The sequence below is a fragment of the Taudactylus pleione genome, unplaced genomic scaffold, assembly GCF_031769625.1.
Source record: "Taudactylus pleione unplaced genomic scaffold, aTauple2 ptg000251l, whole genome shotgun sequence".
Lineage (NCBI taxonomy): Eukaryota > Metazoa > Chordata > Amphibia > Anura > Myobatrachidae > Taudactylus > Taudactylus pleione.
The window spans coordinates 8,724,726-8,741,811 of record NW_028284653.1 but is presented as its reverse complement, the minus strand read 5'-3'; the positions used below and the strand labels follow the sequence as shown (position 1 = coordinate 8,741,811).

The window sequence follows — 17,086 nt, the reverse complement described above, 5'->3', positions numbered from 1 at the left end:
TTTAAAATCTACCACTGGTAGTCACGAAGAAACTCTCTCTAAATGCTGAGATGATACACTAGTGATATGTAGGCATAAAAGATTATGGCAATGCATTGATATACAGTATTTCCTAAATTGCTCTGATCTCCAATGATTAATTAGCAGCCCATATGTCTACTCAACAAAGGATACGTATGCCATTCATTCCAGAGATTTTGAAGTCATCAATTAACTGTACCACCATGTCTTTATTTGGATCTCCAGGATCACTTTCCCGCACCTAACCAAAAAAAACAAAACAAAAACAATTACAATTTTTACAAAAAAAGTAGACAGACCTCTTAAAGAAGCTTCAAAACATTTATACTGAAATAAAATTTAAGGAACACTAATATTTATATTACGTAACTAAGTAACATATTCTTTGTAAATAGCATTATAATATGTAAGTGCTTTATAAATAACTAACAGTATACGATAAAAGAAAAAAAAAAGAAGGATTGATTTGCTGGATTGCCGTCTAAATAACCGATAAATAAATCAGGTATATCAAGTTAGTGGTTTTGGGGAAAGCCTGTAGCTATTGACCAGCAAATAACTTCAATAATTATGCATATGTAGTCCACCCTCCAAACTAATACCCCCCATATTCTGTTTAATTCACTCAAACCAACCTATGGCATAGCATCCATCTATTTTTGGTTTTGTAGTTTTCTACAGTTTAAAATGCAATTTAGGGTTTAACATTCTTACTAAACAGGTTTAGGCAACATTTGTCAGATGTTTAATATTACTAGCCAAAAAATGTTTTGGAGTGCCAACTTCATAAAAAGAAAAACAACAATAGCCGGTCACTGTCACCAATATGGGCAAATTTGTTTAACAAATTTCAAGAAAGTGAACCAAAATAAAAAGTGAGTTTATTGTATTATATTAAACCCCATTATTTATGTATTATTGTGAGTGATTTAACAATGGTGAGTACTGAGTTTTTTGCTATATATATATATCTATATCTATATATATCTATATATCTATATATATACATACATACACCCTGTGGAATGCCCTCCCACGCACAATAAGACTTTCTACTAGTTTCCAAACATTGAAGCGTTCTCTGAAAACTCACCTCTTCAGACAAGCTTATCAGATTCCAGAACCGCCCACCTAACCTTTTTTTTATAGCTTCCCTATCTAACTTTTTTCTCATAGTAAACACCTATCACATCTTCTTTTCTTCAATTTAACATCCACCTAACCCTAGGCCAACTTTCCAGTGTGATTGGATTATACAGCCCACCAAGCCCGATCTGCAATCGGGCTGGACCAATTTGCAATGTGTAGCACCTATCCTTGTGTATCAACACCTATTTCCCTATAGATTGTAAGCTTGCGAGCAGGGCCCTCTTACCCTTATGTATGTATGTATGTATGTCTTTTACAACCCAGTAAAATGTCAATGTTGATTCAAATTGTAAATCGCAATGGAATTTGCTGTGCTATATAAGAAACTGTTAATAAATAATATATATATACATATATATATACACACACACATACATTTATATATATTCCATAGACAAGAAACCTTTCACATGTCCCATTAAGGCTTCTTAGACATGTTCTGAAATTTCACAAAACCAACTGCGATTTGTGCCACTCAAACGAAAAAAAGCAATGAAATTCCGATCATTAAAGCTTACGCCTTAATGGACGTGTTCCTTGCGCAATACAGATATGGTATGCAATCACATTCTGTGGTTAACTGCAGATTCAGGACTCTCACAGAGTGAGATTGCCGTCACTCACAAAATGGTGGAGCTGCTAATTCACAGAATTGTGTGCTCATTGGAATACACACATGCATTCCAATGACGTTGCAAGCCGTGACTGGCTCGTGGTGGCCATCTTTGAATTTCAAAAATGGCGTTGAGGCGCCATTTTTTCAATGGGCACGCACGGTTCTCACCATTGAAGTCAATGGTGAGAACTGTTCCTTGGCTGAGAGGCGGAAAGCTCGCCTCTCTCAGCCAACGAGCGCTCCGCATCGGCATTTCTGTTCTGAAATCCCACGGTGGAGCTGTCATTTGGGTAGAACAGTACTAATGTTCGTGGGTCGGGGTATTTGCCTTTTTTTTTTTGCAAAGACCCTGGATTGCCTACTTTGGAACAAAGAGGACCTGATCCACGCATAGGAGGAGGTGAGTATGGATTTTTTATTACAGGAACACCATCGGATTATCTACATGGGGAAGAGGACCGATGGGCTACAGGGATACATAGGTGAGTATGTGAGATAGTGTGTGTGCATGTATGATTTAATACAATTTTACTTTCTACGGTGTGTGTGTGTTCTGTGTTTTTTTAATATTGCTTTTGCTGTGGATCTACAGGTACCAGCGGGCCCGTAATGCCCCGTATGCTGGTACTCGTGGTTCTCCAAGTACCAGCATTTGGGGGAGGCTTGATGGGAACTGTATATCCACAGCAAAATACAATATTTTAACTCTTTACTTGAACCACACTTTACATAATCAACCCGGCACCCACCGGCCAGGAGTGCTGGGGATAGCCCTGGGCTATCAGCCTGGGGTGCCCTGGAGAGGGGGACCCCTTTATTGGGGGATCCCTAGCTCCCCCAGGGATCCCTGGCCTGGGCTGACTAGCGATGAAAGGTCTCCCCTGGCTTTGGCATCAACCCCCCCCACTAGAAAGGCTCCGGTTCTGTTTCTGGTAAATATAGGGGGACCCTATGCATTTTTTCCACCTGTATTTCCAGAACTAGGACCGGCTCAGAGCCCAGTGCTGGTTGCACTGAATACAGGGGACCCCTGCATCATTTGTCACCTGTATTTTGGCAACCAGGACCGGTTCTGAAAAGCCTGGTGCTGGTTGTGCTTCATACAGGGGACCCCTATGTCATCTTTTTTTTTTTGTTTACACAGGGTTTCTTTTTTTAAACACAGAAGCACACGTGCTTCTGTGTTTGTTTATTTATACACAGATGCAGGTATCACGGATCTTTCAGATCTGAGCCTGCATCTGTCTGCTGCTACTTTCCCCGAGTCCTGCCGCCTGCATAACTGCCGCTGCTAACGGCCGTTACCGTCCCCGGCCAACCCCCCCCCCTCCCCCGGGCCGCAGCTAACAGCGCCACTTCCTTCCCCCTGGTCCTGGCCCCCGCTACCGCCCGCAGAAAACAGTCATCTTGGTGCATCCAAGTGAAGCTTTGAGGTGTAGCCCCTTAAACACCATGCCCCCCCTCCAGAATTCTCTATGGAGATTTCCATTTTTTTTTCGAATCAGCCTTAATATAATATACATATAAATAAAATACTTTGCAATTTTTGCTTCATCATTAATTTGCAATTCAAAAATTACAACCAACCGGATTCTATATGTATGTTTTCTCACACACAAAATTTTATAGTTTGCGCTTAACCCCATACTTTCATTTTTTTTATTCTTTTACAAAACCAATTGCCAACGTCAGGACCCGGTACTCCCTGCAAGTTCGCACTAGTTGTCCAGACTGGTGGGGAAGATCTTTGAAGCTTGGAACTCGTCATACGTAGGCTTGATGTATATGTGAATGACGAGTCCCACTTGTTCTCCACAAGAGGTTAACATTTTTTTTAATGCCTACACAACAAAAAAACCCTGTAACACGAGAAGCAATAGGTTGCCTTGTACTTTTATACTTTATTATTTTCTACCCTGAGGCTGTGAGCGACATTGTTGAATTGTAGATCACAAGAAATAGAGTTGAAAGGTTTAATAGAATAATAAATTTTTACAGTTACAAGCACAACTTGTTCACTTACACATCTGAGCAGCTTTATTTCATCCAAAGCAGTCTCTGTATAGTGCTGAGCACTTTTTACTACCTTCATTGCAACAAATCTCTTCCCTCTAGAAATAAATATAAATATTGTGTTATAATCTGATACAAAGCATAATATATTTTTTAATAAATGTATTAAGCATACAGATGTGTCCTCATACACAGAGGCATATAGCCCCTCTCTCACTGTGCCAGGTCCTGGGCAACTCACCTGCGGCGACCTTCTTTTTCACTCAAAATGTGCGTTTTATTTGCATATATAAAACAACTGAGAGCGGCAAAAACGACATTGCTAGCTTGCACTGATCAATGTGATGTGCAACATTTGTATATCTGTGTGCGACAGAGTCTGAATCTGTATAGCAAGTGCTACAATGCAGCATCTTTTTCTCACAACAAATTCCATTGTGCTTCCATTGTGCGACTGAGTACATGTTTTAAACTAATTCCTGTGCACTTAAAAGTGGCAGCCCAATGTTTCTTGGTCTTTTACTTCATCTGCAATGAGAATAAGATGCATAATTGAAAGAAAAACATGGTACGCTACTTCTCTCTGAGTGGCTCAGTCTCACGCCATATAGGGGACCTGATTCAGAGATGTACGCTAACCCGATGGTTAGCGCAAATCTCCAATGTTTGGAGGACTGCACTTGCGCAGCAGGTGTTCTGCGCATGTGCAGCCCTCCGACTGCGAGCCTGCTGGCAGTGTGTCACAGCCACAGCCTGATTGACAGGCTGCGGTGTCTGGGAGACGGAGCGGGGGCGTTCCCTGGCAATATTCCCGGAAACGAGGCCAGAATCTGGGCCTCGCAAGCTGCTGGGACCCGGCCAGGCTGCAGGAAGCTTTAGCTACTGCAGCCTGGCAAATGGAACATCGAAAACAATCGCGACCGATGAATGCGATTGTTTCAATGGTGACCTCAGGCTGCGACCTGGGTCGCAGCGCTGGGATCAGGCAAATGCAGCAAGGTGGTGTGTGACACCTCCTTCTGCATTTGCATTTTAAATGGATGGAATTGCACAGCTGCTTGTGTGCAGCTGTGCAATTTCGTCCATCTCTGAATCAGGCCCAGTGTACTGATGCTAGGTGTGCAAATGTGTGCAGGTACACAGATAAAAGTAATGTTGCTGTAATTATTTCTAGTAGGTCTGTAGGCTATACTTTTAGCAGTTAATGATCCTCAAGGATCATTACTCCCTATACTAAAGAGAAAGTTCATTAACACATATGTCACAAAGTGAACACTTTAATCACCTTCTCAAAGTATAAGGAGTATATTTACTAAAGTGAGAGTTTTTAGAAGTGGAGAGGTTGTCCATAGCAACTAATCATATTCTAACTATTATCTTCTAGAAGGTAGTGAAATGTTAAGTAGAAGCTGATGGGTTGCTATGGGCAACATCTACACTTCTAAAAACTCTCACGTAGTAAATATGGAATCGGTATGCATTACCACCGGCTGCATGGCCGACAGTTCACATCCCAGCAGCGCATGCCCGGCAGGGGTGAAGATCCCGACTGCTGCTAAAGGTGAGTAACCCTAATCTGCCGCCTCCCCCTAACCCTCCCTTAGGGATGCCTAACCCTAACCTCCCCCCCCAGCACCTAACCCTAATCCCCCCTCTAAGTGCCTAAACCTAACACCCCATTCCTCGCTGCCTAACCCTAAGTCCTCCCAGGAAGCCCTAAAACGAACCCTCCCCCCTGCAGCTGTCCGCACAAGCCTTACCTTCAATCGGGATGCCGGGCGTCGGGCTCCCAGCGTAGCTCTAATGACAGGCGTCGGGGGTTTCGACGCCTGTCATTAGACCCTTGCCGGGATTAGACAGTCGGGAAGCTGGCGGTCGGGATTGCACCCATCACATCCCGACTGCTTCCCGTAAATATATCCCTAAGAATCAATGACTGCACAAGGAGCATTAAAAAGATGGATCACCAATTTGTTAAATGGGAGAAAGTAAAGGAGGTCATGACGTGTGGTTGTACTAAAGAGGGCACACTAGCTTGGCGCCCTCTGACATGACTTTAGAATTTGGTTGCAGATATTATGGTGAGTGCATGCAAAAAATATTAACATACTAGTGCATACCTTAGACTAATATGCATACACAGTTTCAATAAAAGTGTTGCAATGTCACTGTACAAGTTTATAAAGGGAAAATCTTACTGCATGTCCCAGCAGAGCCATACTGTGGAGAAATGACCCCATCCTAGCTTCCTAATAACATGGTATCGACCATTAAATAGATCTCCTATCTTCACAGGATGGTAGCCACCTATAGACAGAAAAGGGAGTAAACACAAAAATAACACACACTTTAAATACTGAATCAAACCATTTGGAAATAACTGGATCAAGAAGTCTTATTTATAGATTAATCAAAACAGCGAAAAATCACAAACAAACAGTAAACATAATTAGAAAATAAACAAATGTTGTATATATAAAAAATTGTCAAACAGTGTCAGCTATCATACTTGAGTTCAAAATAGTTTTCCAAAAGCTGAGAGGCCACATGATAATTCTGACTAAAAACCAAATAGATCTTTATTGTTGATGTGAGCAATTTCCATTACTTGGGGCACCAAATATGGTAGATGACTGTCATGTTGTGACAGCAAAATGATTAAAACCTCCCTTTCTAAAATCAAGGTGGTCTAGGGTCTCCAGATATACAAATGTTTTCCCAGGCAGCAGCCTTTCGGTACATCTCTGCCTGGGGTCTATGCCAAACACACTTCACCAATTTAGCACTAGAAGATGCTCTGTTTTCTCCCTTCTCCCCTGCAGCTCTCCTACATATCACTCAATCAAAACTTCCTAAGGGCATTCTCTTATATTTATAATTTAAAAACATACCTGCAAAGCATAGATGACAATACACAAACGCATGACTACTGATCCTCACTTCACTTAATACTCACCACTAGCAACCCAGATTTTGCTCCTTCACTCACCATTTCTCATTATAACACCTTGAAACAGAAAGGGACTGTAGCGATCTGTGATACTGTCGACCCGGGGGGCCATCTTTACTCTTTTCAACAGCTCACAGATATGTATGATATTCCTAATTCCCAATGTTTCCTATATTTGCAAGCCAGACACTATGTACATAGCAAGCTAGCTCCTAATACTTATAGCCTACACATGGACCAATGCCCTTTACGCTCACTCTTTACACTCTCTAGTACCACCAAATTTAAACTATGATTTCTATATTCAGATTTGCTACCTAATGACCTTGGGCCTGATTCAGAGCCGTTCGCTATTTGCGCTCGCTCGTTCAAAAACAAGGGGTGGCTATTCAAATGATCAGTTCGCAAATTGCAGTCTGTTCCCACCTCTAAGTTTGAATGAGCGAGCAAAACATACGCTCGTTTATTTGTTAAAAACGCCCCCTGGCCGCACGCACCATACATCATGTCCGCTATTTATTAGATTAATCGAGTACATCGACCAGCGTATGAACTGCTCGCTATTCTTGTGGTTGGTTTTTGCTACCACAATTTTGCGAGCAGTTCTGGCTAGAAAATAACCCAGTGACGTGGTCAATGATGCTGCTGTATTAATTATGCACACCCATAAAACGCCCGTTTTGACCTTTAAGCACGCCTGCGTTCGGATCTCCACTCCCCATTTTCAAGCACCTTCCCCTGTTACCACCCACATACGCCTCATTCTGTCACTCAAAATAGCAGGCATTCGCTATTTTGCGAGCACATGAATTTCGGCCGCACTGACTGGTTCGCGCATGCGTATAACTATCCGTACGCATGCGCAGATGTGTAAACATCGCTCGGAACGAGCGTACTGCCGCTAGCGAGTGGCTCTGAATGAGGGCCCTTGTTCGCTTATGGTCCAAAATTTGGTTGTCATGGACGAATGACTTCCCAACCTTTCATTCTCAGAGCGAATTATAGCATCCTTTCCATCTATTATGCGCTTTGTGGGCTCAGCTAAACTACAGGAAATCCATATTAAATTTCTTGATAGGGCGTATTTTCTCAACCCCAAAGGAGGCATATAGTGCATACAGAATCAGGTACATGTCCCAAGTGTCATGCAACATCTGCAAATTTCCTACATACTGTAGTGTCTGGCAATGCACCAAGAAAGAAATTTTGGTATTCAATTAATTATTTCATCTTGCAAATTACTGGTGTGGCTTTACCATTCTCATGGGAAGCGTTTTTACTGGCTGATTTATCTTCATGGTTAGGAAGAGAATTAGCCTAGGCTATTAAAGAGAGTGATACCCTTTTTCTTCATGGTCTTCCAACATTTGTTCCTCTTACCATCATTCCTATCCTCACAATTCTGATCAGTGTTGCTAGAAAGTCCCTATTACAGAAATGGTTCTCTTTGGAGATGGTAAAACTAGATATATTGAACTCTCTTTATTTTGACACATGTTCAGCTATGTTGACCAAAGAAAAAGGAGTTGCTTACTTGGCTTATCTACTTTTTTCTCAATATGAGCAAATTATGAAGGAGTTTGAAAACACTACTTGGTCTTTGATGCACAAACTCAACTGAAGTCATCATGTTTCCGTTAAGTTTTCCCTTAATGTTATTTCTGTGCATTATTTCACTAATCCAGATATTTCAAAGTAGACATGAATTTTCTTCACTTTGTCACACTTTCCTCCATACTCCTAACTCCCCCCTGCCCAACCCATTCTACTTTGCGCTCTCTTCTGTCTTTCCTGCTTTTTCTTCCATTCTCTTCTATTTTCTCTCATTATCTTTCTTATACATCAAATGATGATAGCTTATTAATAAATGAAGAAAGACCAGTATCCTTAGATACTTCACTTATTTATACTCACTCAGATCTATTTAATAGACTTCATGTTTTCTTGTCTTTATTGTATTATACCACTGATGCTCTAGAATATAGGTTGTCCAATGTCCTGGCGATTTAACACAATACCAGTGTTATTCTATATATTTGTTTATTGTTTTTGCAAACATTTTGAACCCATTATTTATGTACAGAGTATTGTATCTGTGATTTTTCTTTAATATATATGTTTTTATTAACAATACAAATTGTATAAAACAAAAAACCCTCCCTTTCTTATCAAACAATTAATGTTTCCTTTGCCACAACCACAAAGATTTGATTCAAGGGCTCGCCCTTAGGGAGTTCTTCAGTTATCATGCTACTTCACTAGATACTTCCACAATTTACTTTATTCAGATCTATTGTCGTGCTCATAAATAAATATCTGCATTAAAATGTAGTTTAAAAAAAACAAAAAAAAAAACAAGCTAGAATCTTACATATGAGCTATAAGAACACAGACTCCGATCTTATTAAAGGTTATGATTTATTATGGAAAAATATGCACAATGTACAAAAAAAATTATGCAAAATTTACATACAAAAGGGGGCGATTCAATTCAATGTGATGTGAAGGAGCTCCCAAAGCTATTCAATTCAAACCGATGTTTGGTCAGGCTAAAGGATTTCTTTCGCACCCTCCTGGGATATGAGGAGAAATCCGACAAAAGTACAGGTCGCGTGGCTGTTTTATGGTCTAGCGCTGCACTAAAAGCAGAGCACTTTAGTCGGAGAATGCTGGTTCTCACCACTAAACACCCAGGCTAAGTCCTGTGAACTGGCATTCTCCAACTTAACAGTGCACTGAATTGAATAGCTCCGGGAGCTATCCAACATCGCACTGAATTAAATTGTGGCCATAGAACATAGATGCACAAGTTTCGCTTAACAAATAAGTATAATATGCAGAAATTAGCTCACTTACAAATTCTTGTTTCTGCTACCAGCGGTTCCCGAAGATGGGATGATCAAAACCTCAATATGCAATTAACCCCCAAAGCTATGTCAAAACTGGTGTGTTAAATATGCCATTTTATGCAGTCATTCCCCTCTGTGCAACTCCCACAATAACCCCAGCTTTCTCTTGTATTTATTTCCTAGTTTTACTTTAATGAAAATTAGCAATAACTGTTCTTCCCAGGCAACTAATAGTTTAATACCTAAAATCTCAAAAAAGTAATACTTCTTTACTCATTTATGATCCAAATATGGGAGATCCTTTCAAGTTATTGTTATTTTGTAGTAAAAAAAAAAAAAAAAAAGGTATGAAACAATATTTTAATAAAATGTGCAGCTAATAATAATTACACTTGCAAGAATGCATGAGGAGAGTAGTCTGTCACTAAAGTTAGGGAGTTGTGACAGTTTCCAGGGCAGCAACATAAAGGTTCACAGGTCTGAGTTGTAATAGCATTCCCACTAGGCTGTTTTAGCATGATATCAAAAGGGCAGCATGCACCCTGCCATGTTCCGCTCGGCGTGGGGTGTGGGGATTGCGGTGCAGCGCTCACTGCCGGTAAATAGATGCCGGCATCTATTCACAGTGAGGTGAAGAAAAGGGGACGCGTCTTAAAGTTTATTTAATATGACTTATGATGCCAGGAATACAACTAACCATAATTATGTTATTATCTATCTTTCTATCTTTTCATTCAATGCTGGAAGTCGGAATGGATTATACATGTGGCTGCCTCCCCCTCAAAATCTTTCTACAACCAAAATCACCCCTCCATGTGGACGGAATCAGTATGTAATGCTGGCTGTCGGGATACCTTGTCAGAATACCGACAGTGGCATCCTGATGGTTGGTATCTCGACAGGGGTTTGGTAAGTATACTTCCCCTCCCCCCTTCCCCTCCCTTTTTGTAGCCTGACACTAACCCTCCCCATTAGATTTAGGCACTAAGTCTTCTCCCTTCGTGCCTAACCCTAAACCCCTCCCCACTAGGGCTGCCTAACCCTAACCTCCCCTCCAAAACCTAACCCTGCTACGCTCCCTAAACTTAACCCCCCTCCCCCCGCGGCTAATGCTAAGGGCGCCCCGGATTTACCTCGTTCGGGCTGGCATCCTTGGGGATTGGGATTAAGATAGGCGTCGATATTTTGACGCCTATCTTAAGTCCCTTGTCGGGAATCCCCTGTCGGCATTGAGACAAGCGGCATCGCGGCAGTCGGTATCATAACTACATCCCACGTGGACATTTCAAATATCAAACACAGGTTCATCTACAGTTCACTCTGGTGGGTTAATTTTAAAAGATGGATGTTGCACAGTATTTGTTGATCAGTAACAATCACTACAATGCCTAGAGCTGAAAGAATGTATGAATACGAGGAGCGGCTATTAAATAAACATAAATGATAGCATCATACTCTTTAACTATATTAAGTGCATTTTAACTCTGTTCCTCTTCAATGTACTCCTCTTCTGCATCCACACACACCCCTGCATTCTGTATTTTCATTGGTCAAAGCCATGCTATAGCTCATTATCTGTCAGCTGTCTCAACAGCTCCATCGTTTTCTACTTTACCTCAGTAACTGATGCAAACAGAGTCCCCATAAGTACAGATCTGACTTTAGGGAAAAGAAAGAAGTCACACAGTGCTAGGTCTGGTGAGTATGGAGGGTGTTCTAGCACTGCAATCTGTTTCTCGGCCAAAAACTGCTTCACAGAGAGCTGTGTGGGCTGGTGCGCTGTCCTAATGGAGGATGAAACCATTTTTCCACAACTCTGGCCTCTTTTTTCTGATTCTTTCCCAAAAAGTTGCTAGAACATTTTTGTATTTATGTTGATTTACTGTTGCGTCATCAGGTACTCAGTCTTCCAAAATAACACCCTTGATCTCAAAATAAACAATTAACATGGCTTTGAATTTGGATTTGCTTTGACATGCTTTCTTCATTCTTGATAATGATGATGTTTTCCAGTGCATGGACTGGCGTTTTGTCTAAGGATCATACTGGAAGATCCATCATAGGTAATTACGATCTAAAAAATGCGAATCCGCTTGAATTTGTGTACATACATGAAATTCAGTTATGTTTCATATACACCCTATACACAAAGAATGAAGGTAATTTTATACAATATTTTTAATAATTTGTACCTTAGACCACATTTGTGTACATTGAACCATCAAAAATCATAGGTTTCATTATCTCAGTCAAGCCAAAAAAATTCCATATTTCGGAATATTTTGATATGGGAGACTCAACCTTTAACACATTTATCTACTTTTGAACTAAGCATTTTTCCGATGCACAGGAAAAACACAACTTCTTCAAACACTGTGTGACAGCAAACTATATGTGCGAGGGGGGTGAAACTTGCAAAACAGTTTTGGGATAGTCCAATGTTCCCCCACTCCCTTTTAACTCACGCAGTATGGTTTCGTTTCGTTTTTTAAAAGCCACATCTTGTATTGTAAATATACACACTACAGGGAAAAACTGGACACGCCATCTAATCAGTGTCTTTGGCAATTTCAGCTACCCCCATTACTGCAAAATGCATAAAATCAAGAAGTGCCATGTAATCTCCATAGTCAAACATTAGAAGTAGCATGGATCCTATGGAAGAGCTCAGTAAATTTCACAAAGGCTCTGTCATAGGATGCTTCAATATCAACTACAAGTGCTGTTATTGTGAAGCGGAAATAACTAGGTCAGCAGCTGTAGGCTACATAAAGTCCACGGAACAGGGCTGTCGAATGCAGACAGAATCAACTGTCCTTTGTTGCAAACACTCAATATTGGGTTCCAAACTGCCTCTCTCGAAGCTCAAAAACGGTTAGTTGGAAGTGGCATTGATTGGGTTTCCTTGGCTAGGCAACCCCACTTAAGATCACCATTCTCAAATGCAATCATCAGATGGAGCAGACAGAGATTTAGGTCTGTGGGGACACTCCAAACCACAGGCAACAAGACATAATCGGTCCCATAAATACTATCAAACTTTTGCGGAATTTGATATTTACTGTACTCTGTTATATAGATCATAAATTGATATAATATGCTTTCTATATAATACACATTTCACTAGTAATTCCACAGTAAGTTCAGAGTCAAGAAAAAAACCAAACTGCTCTATTTATTCCTTTTTATTTACATTTAAGTTAAATCAACAGAATAAAAAATGCTCAGTAGTGATAAATATATTTATTATATAATGATGCATCCTTATCTAATGACATAACAAAAACACCAAGATATTATACTGGACTTAAACTATTACTACACATAAACCTGCAAGAATATATTTACTATAGTTAATGATCATGGGGGATGATACATCTACCTTTGTGAGTTTTGAGGATCACTCTTTCCCGACCTAACTCCTACTGTTCCTGTACCTAACTTTAGTTGCAGAGTGAACCCTCTTATTTATACCCCAAATCATTATCCTTCTATCTGGGTTTTTCACATTGCATGTTGAAATCATAATAAAACCAGAATCATGGTATGCTTCAAAGTGACTACCAGGGGTGTATTCCTTTTATTCTGTACATTATGGCATACATATGTCACTTCCTTCAAATGGATATCCTTTTTCATTTTATTGAGAACCTGGTCAGTGACACAACCTTGTAAAATAAACAAATTAATCTTCAATCCATTTTTCCATAGAAAACATCATTTGGGTCAAGATTCCGTGAAAAAAGAACTGCCGCAAATCTAGGTGACTTGATCAAAGTAAACCTCCTGTTGACAACTACTATATCTATTGTCTGGCCCCCAATATACATCAAAGGAAAACCACTTCTGATTAACATACCTATTCTGACTTGAGTTCTTAATCTCAATACCTGCTAATCTATGCATATACAGTGATTGCAAATACGTGCTATAGCACATATTTTACCCAATAGTTGACAGTGGGGACAAAAACAAACCGTTGGGTCCCCCAGGACGCGCTCTGACCAATCGGCAGTGCTGTCCTGTAATAAACCGTTTCATGCTTCAAAGGCAGAGGAAGGGGAGGAGACCATAGAAAGTATGATCTCCCTCCCTCCCCACATCCTCTGCTCCGATCATCCAGCCTGCTGTGTGTGGCTGGATTGCTGTCACTGCAGGGCAGAGGGTGAGGCCGGTGATATTACTGAGGAAAGCCGTGGTGTCCCATCAGTGAACTTCAAGAGCCAGAGGACAGGATACTGATCATCCAGCCTGTTGTGTGTGGCCGGGGGCTGTCACCACCGGGCAGGGGATGAGGCCAGTTACATTACTGGAGAAAGCCGCGGTGCCCCGTCAATGGTCTACAGGAGCCAGAAGACAGGATTCGGATCTTCCAGCATGCTGTGTGTGGCCGGGGGCTGTCACCGCCGCGCAGGCCAAGAGGCCGGTGACATTACTGGGGAAAGCCGCGGTGCCCTGTCGATGATCTACAGGAGCCAGATAACTGTGACTGTGGAGGAAGCACATGCATGCTTCATGCCCACGGAAAATGACTGCGGTAGGTGGCAGAACAGGAGGTGGTTGCGGTTGGTACAGAAAAAGACTGCCATGGGGAAAAAAGGGTACACAGAGAAAGGGAGGTGAAGGGCATGTAGCTGCTGCTGGGAGGATACGGAGGACACAGACAGAATATGTGTCAGGAATAGGAAAGGACCACAGTCCTTATATGCACACAGGGATACATTACTTATGCTGGCCATACACGCTACAATTATCGGGGCGTTCCGCCTGATATCGGCGGATCGCCCCGATAATTGTAGCGTGTGGGGGGGCGACCAAGGGTTAAATATTGCTCGGTCGGGATTGTCCAGCATGCCCGACCGATGCGATATTTCCCGTTAAACTGTTGGCCGCATCGGGCAGTGTATGCCCAGCCACGGCCAACAGACAGCGCTCGCAACCGGGTAATGGTGGCCCACAGCGCATGCGCACGACGGAGCCGGCTCCGTCGTGCGCATGCGCGAGACCCGGCTAGCGATGGGCACTCTGTCGCTCCGGATCTCGCACCAAAGGGGGCGAGCTGTCTATGTTGAGTGACAGCTCGCCCCCTTTGGTGGGCAGGCCGGGGGGGTGGCTGCCCAAACAGAGGCGTTCCCATGAGAACGCCTGCCGTTTGGGGGCGGCCCCACTGAGAGCTTCCGGCTCTGTTAGAGCCGAAAGCTCTCTGGGGCTTGTGGCCACGAGAACCTACCACAAGGGTCTCGTCGCAAGCCTGATGTTCGCAATGGTCTTGACCATCGCGACTATCATCATGGCCGCTCGCTATAGCTGTGGGTGGCCACCCACAGCTATGTGTTCGGCCAGGAGGCCGCACCAAAAAAAAAAAAAAAAAAGCCCGGCCCTGATTCAGAGCGAGCGCTCTGTCAGAGCAAGCGGCTCTGAATCAGGCCCTTTATTCGAAGTCCATAGGGTCCACAGGGATACTTTGGCGTGTATGCTATGGAACTGAATACGGGCACCATGCAGTTAAAAGCTTTCAGCTCCCAGGATGCATCGGTCCACTCTCCCTATACCCCGACCACGAGCCAGAGGCACCTCAGTTGGTAATAAGTCAAAGGCCGGAGGAGGATAAGAGAGGACGAAGACTGGTACACTCAAGAAACACTCCCACAGAGAAGGAGATGAGAAACCGGTGACCAGCAAGATAGCCCATATGAAGCCAGGTGAGTCAGGGCGGGTGCCCTATGGACTACGAAGAGAGTTAAAAAAGGTAAATTCTTACTATAACTTTCATTTTCTTCTGAAGGGTCCATAGGCTCCACAGGGAGACCTTGGGGATGTCCCAAAGCAGTCCTTTTAAGGGTGGGGACGCTCCTGCACAGAGGAGAATCTGGCGCCCAAAGGAAGCATCCTGAGAGGCGAAGGTATCAAAGGCATAGAACCTTAGAAAGGTCTGAACAGAAGACCACGTGGCCGCCTTACAAAGCTGAACAGCCGAGGCGCCACGCGAACCGCCCACAAGGGACCCACAAACCGAGTACAATGAGCATTAACAGAAGTTGGAACAGGCAGGTCTGCCTGCGTGTAAGCTTCTAAGACAGTCATACGAAGCCATCTAGCCAGTGTTTGTTTGTTGGCTGGCCATCCCGTCTTGTGAAATCCATAGAGCACAAATAAGTCTGACTTCCGAAGGGAACTGGTACGGTCCACATAAATCCTGAGGGCGCGGACCACATCCAAGTAGGCATCACCTGCCGAGAGGTCTGGTGATTGAAAGGCCGGTACTATAATCTTCTGATTAATATGGAAACTAGAAACAATTCAGGGCAAGTGCAAAGCACAGCCCTGTCCTGGTGAAATATCAGAATGGGAGAATGACAGGACAGCGCTCCCAATTCTGACACCCTCCTGGCAGATGCAATAGCCAGAAGAAAAAGAGTCTTAGATGTAAACCACTTAAGTTCCACCGAATCTAGTGGTTCAAATGGAGGACCCTGAAGGACCCGAAGAACTACTGCCAAATCCCAAGGAGGCTCTGGGGGAACAAAAGGGAGGTTGAATATGGAGGACACTCTGAAGGACGTTGTGAATATAAGGGAGCAGAGCACTTCTATGTTGGAACCACACTGACAGTGCAGAGACATGCACTTTCAAGGAGGCCAGGCGTAGGCCGAGGTCCAGTCCACCAGGAAGGAACGCCAGGTCTCTGGAAATCCGAAACACCTGACACCACCGGAAATATGTATGCCACACTCTGTGGTAGATCCTGGCATAAGCAGGCTTATGTGCTCTAAGCATTGTGTAGAATGACAGAGCTAGAGAATCCTTTGGACCTTAGCAGGGATGTTTCAAGAGCCATGCCGTCAAAAGGACCTTAGGAGGGATGTCTCAAGAGCCACGCCGAGACGATCCATGTCCGGGTAAAGGCAAGGACCTTGAGACAACAGGTCCGGAAGTTGAGGCAGCAGGAACAAAGGGTCGATGGAGAGACTCCCCGAAGATCTGAGTACCAATGACGTCTGGGCGAGCAGTACAGTGCCTCCGTCTTGCTTGAACTTCAGAAGAACCCAATACTGGAGGAAATAGGTATGCAAACCGGAAGGTTCATTTCACTGACAGAGCATCAACCAAGCTTGCTTCAGCATCTCTTGTTCTGGACCCGCACACTGATAGTTTGTGATTGTGTCGGGAGGCCATGAGGTCCACCTCTGGAAGACCCATTTGTCCACTAGGAGTTGAAACACACCTTGGTGAAGAGACCAATCCCCTGGATGCACGTCGTGACGGCTGAGGAAGTCCGCTTCCCAATTAAGAACTCCCGGAATGAACACTGCCAAAATGGCCAGGAGATGAGATCTTGCCCATGTCAGAATGCATTACACTTCTGTCAATGCTGTCCGACTTTAAGAGTGCCTCCTTGATGGTTGATATAAGCCACTGTGGTGACGTTGTCGGACTGAACCTGCACGTGTTTTCCATGAAGAATGTGCTTTGCCATCATGAGGGCCC

General features: G+C 43.0%; 1 protein-coding gene across 7 annotated transcripts in view; it reads right to left on the bottom strand.

Moving 5' to 3' along the window:
* The window catches only part of SRPK2 (SRSF protein kinase 2), a 185,925-nt gene that overhangs the window by 57,108 nt on the left and 111,731 nt on the right, over positions 1-17,086 (bottom strand). For all 7 annotated transcript variants that reach the window (XM_088480227.1, XM_088480224.1, XM_088480228.1 and 4 more), the window contains exons 4-6: positions 5,998-6,106; positions 3,810-3,897; positions 175-262 (exon numbers count right to left, since the gene is read on the bottom strand). In XM_088480227.1, the coding sequence (XP_088336353.1) occupies positions 175-262; positions 3,810-3,897; positions 5,998-6,106 (285 nt within the window). The remainder of the gene's footprint in view (positions 1-174; positions 263-3,809; positions 3,898-5,997; positions 6,107-17,086) is intronic.